General features: G+C 44.0%; 1 protein-coding gene across 1 annotated transcript; it reads right to left on the bottom strand.

Annotated features, from left to right (window-relative positions):
- Positions 1-1405: 1405 nt before the first annotated feature.
- On the bottom strand, positions 1406-2332 carry LOC131485003 (olfactory receptor 6F1). The gene has a single exon (XM_058683927.1). The coding sequence runs from the start codon at positions 2330-2332 to the stop codon at positions 1406-1408; it is 927 nt and encodes a 308-aa protein (XP_058539910.1).
- Positions 2333-3006: the final 674 nt, after the last annotated feature.

Here is a 3006-nt window from a genome sequence, read left to right on the forward strand (position 1 = left end):
AACAACGCTAAAAGGCAACCAATGTAATGGGAAAAGATATTTGCAATTGGCATATCAGACAAAGGGCTGTTATCCAAAATCTATGAAGAATTCACCAAACTCCACACCTGTAAAACAAATAATCCAGTGAAGAAATTGGCAGAAAACATGAATAGACACTTCTCTAAAGAAGACATCCAGATGGCCAACAGACACATGAAATGATGCTCAATGTCGCTCCTCATCAGGGAAATAGAAATCAAAACCACACTCAGATATCACCTCACGCCAGTCAGAGTGGCTAAAATGAACAAATCAGGAGACTATAGATGCTGGCGAGGATGTGGAGAAACGGGAACCCTCTTACACTGTTGGTGGGAATGAAAACTGGTGCAGCCACTCTGGAAAACAGTGTGGAGGTTCCTCAAAAAATTAAAAATAAATCTACCCTATGACCCAGCAATCGTACTGCTAGGAATTTATCCGAAGGATACAGGAGTGCTGATGCATAGGGGCACTTGTACCCCGATGTTTATAGCAGCACTTTCAACAATATCCAAATTATGGAAAGAGCCTAAATGTCCATCAACTGATGAATGAATAAAGAAATTGTGGTTTATATACACAATGGAATACCTCTTGGCCTTGAGAAAGAATGAAATATGGCCATATGTAGCAATGTGGATGGAACTGTAGAGTGTTATTCTAAGTGAAATAAGCCATACAGAGAAAGACAGATACCATATGTTTTCACTCTTATGTGGATCCTGAGAAACTTGACAGAAGACCATGGGCTAGGGGAAGGGGAAAAAAGTTAGAGAGGGAAGGAGGCAAACCATAAGAGACTCTTAAAAACTGAGAAAAAACTGAGGGTTGATGGGGAGTGGGAGGAAAGGGAAAGTGGGTGATGGGCACTGAGGAGGGCACCTGTTGGGATGATCACTGGGTGTTGTATGGAAACCAGTTTGACAATGAATTTCATATTAAAAATAAATAAATAAATAAGTAAACAGGTTCTGGGGGGGGGGGAAGTAGACCCGGATACTTGGTGACTCCATAGATTCAGCCTAGACCTGTTGATTTAGGCTGAGGTCATAATCCCACTGCATCAGTGATTAGTGAGTCTGAGCCCTGCATCTGGATCTGTAGGTTTCTGTTGCTGGTGCAGAGCCTGCTTGGAATTCTCTCCTCTCTCTCTACCCCTCACCTGTGCTCTCTCTCTCTCTCTCTCTCTCTCTCTCTCTGAAAATAAATAAATTAACTTAAAAATAAACTTATAAAACAAGTAGAGCAGGTATATGTAGTTTATTTTATTCCTTCAGTTTCTTTTCTCTCTCTGTATCAAGGAACATTTGTATTTTCCTTCCATATTCTTACTTGGAGACAAAGGGAGATATTTACAGAGATCTGTTCTATTGGGGGCAGTTTATTTTCCCTTCCATTTCTTCAGCAGAGTTTCTCTTACTTCCTTGTTACGGAGAGTGTAGATGAAGGGGTTTAGAACTGGAGTCACCATGGTGTTCAGGACATGCACGGCTTTGGTCAGATCCAAGGCCTCTTTGATGGAGATGCGGACATGAAGAAAGATCGTGGACCCGTACCAGACCAGCACCACAGTGATATGCGAAGAGCATGTGGAGAAGGCTTTACTCCTGCCGCTGGCTGAAGGGATCCTGAGAATGGTGCTGATGATATACACATAAGAGACTAGAGTGATGAGGCATGAGCTCAGGATGACCACAAAAGCAGTCACAAAGGCCACGAGTTCCACTGCCTGCGTGCTGGTGCAAGCCAGGGTAATCCAGGGTGCAATGTCACAGAAGAAGTGGTTGATAGTGTGGGGACCACAGAAGGGCAGGGTGCTAATGAGGGCTGTGGGCACTGCAATGGCTAGGAAACCGCACACCCAGGATCCCAGGGCTAGCTGTGCTGAGAGCAGACTGCTCATAATGGCCCCATAGTGTAGAGGATAGCAGATGGCCAAATAGCGGTCATAAGCCATGGCTGCCAGGAGAAAGTACTCTGTGCAGCCCAATGAAAAAACAAAGTACATCTGCAAAAGACATCCAGTAAATGATATGGTTTGGCTTCTCCCCAGAAGGATGGCCAGGACTTTGGGGACTGCAGCTGTGGTATACCAAATCTCCAAGAAAGAGAGGTTGCTCAGAAAGAAGTACATAGGGGTATGTAGCTGGTGGGAGGTACTCACCAACATCAAGATAGCCATGTTACCACTCACTGTGAGGATGTACATCACCAGAAAAAGCATAAAGAGAGATAGCTGAAGGCCCTGGGACCCAGGAAAGCCCAGCAAGAGGAAATCCTGGGAGTGAGTTGCATTGTCTGTGCCCATTGAGGAAGTAGTAAGAAATACCAGTAACTAGAAACCACACAGTAGAGGGTTTTTATCCAATCACACTGTCCTAGAGAAATTAAAAGAACAGAATTCATGATCGTGCTTCAATAACTGAATGCAGACTGACAGTCTAACATATGTTGAGTGCCTGTTCTGTACTTGGAGCTGTGCATGGTTAATAACAATTTAATACAATTTAATAAAAATTTAATAATATGTGCTATTATAACCAATTAGTGTTTGAAGAAACTTGAGCACAGAACATTTTATCATTTTCATAAAGATTGCACCTATAGTTATAGTTCAGATCCGAGATTCAAATCCAATCTTTGGACCTTCATCATCCTAATCTGGATATGCCCCAGCACAACCATAGATTACATCTAAATGCACAAAGGGCTGGGCACCTAGGTGGCTCAGTTGGTTAAGCGTCCAACTTAGGCTCAGGTCATGATCTCACGGTTCGTGACGGTTCGTGAGTTGGAGTTCCCCGTCGGGCTCTGTGCTGACAGCTCAGAGCCCAGAGCCTGCTTCAGATCCTGGGTCTCCTTCTCCCTCTGCCCCTCCCCCACTCACACTCTGCCTTTCTTTGTCTCTCAAAAATAAATAAATGTTAAAAAAAGTTTGGGGCGCCTGGGTGGCTCAGTCGGTTAAGCATCTGACTTCGGCTC

Source organism: Neofelis nebulosa, chromosome 1, assembly GCF_028018385.1.
Source record: "Neofelis nebulosa isolate mNeoNeb1 chromosome 1, mNeoNeb1.pri, whole genome shotgun sequence".
NCBI classification, from domain to species: Eukaryota; Metazoa; Chordata; class Mammalia; order Carnivora; family Felidae; genus Neofelis; species Neofelis nebulosa.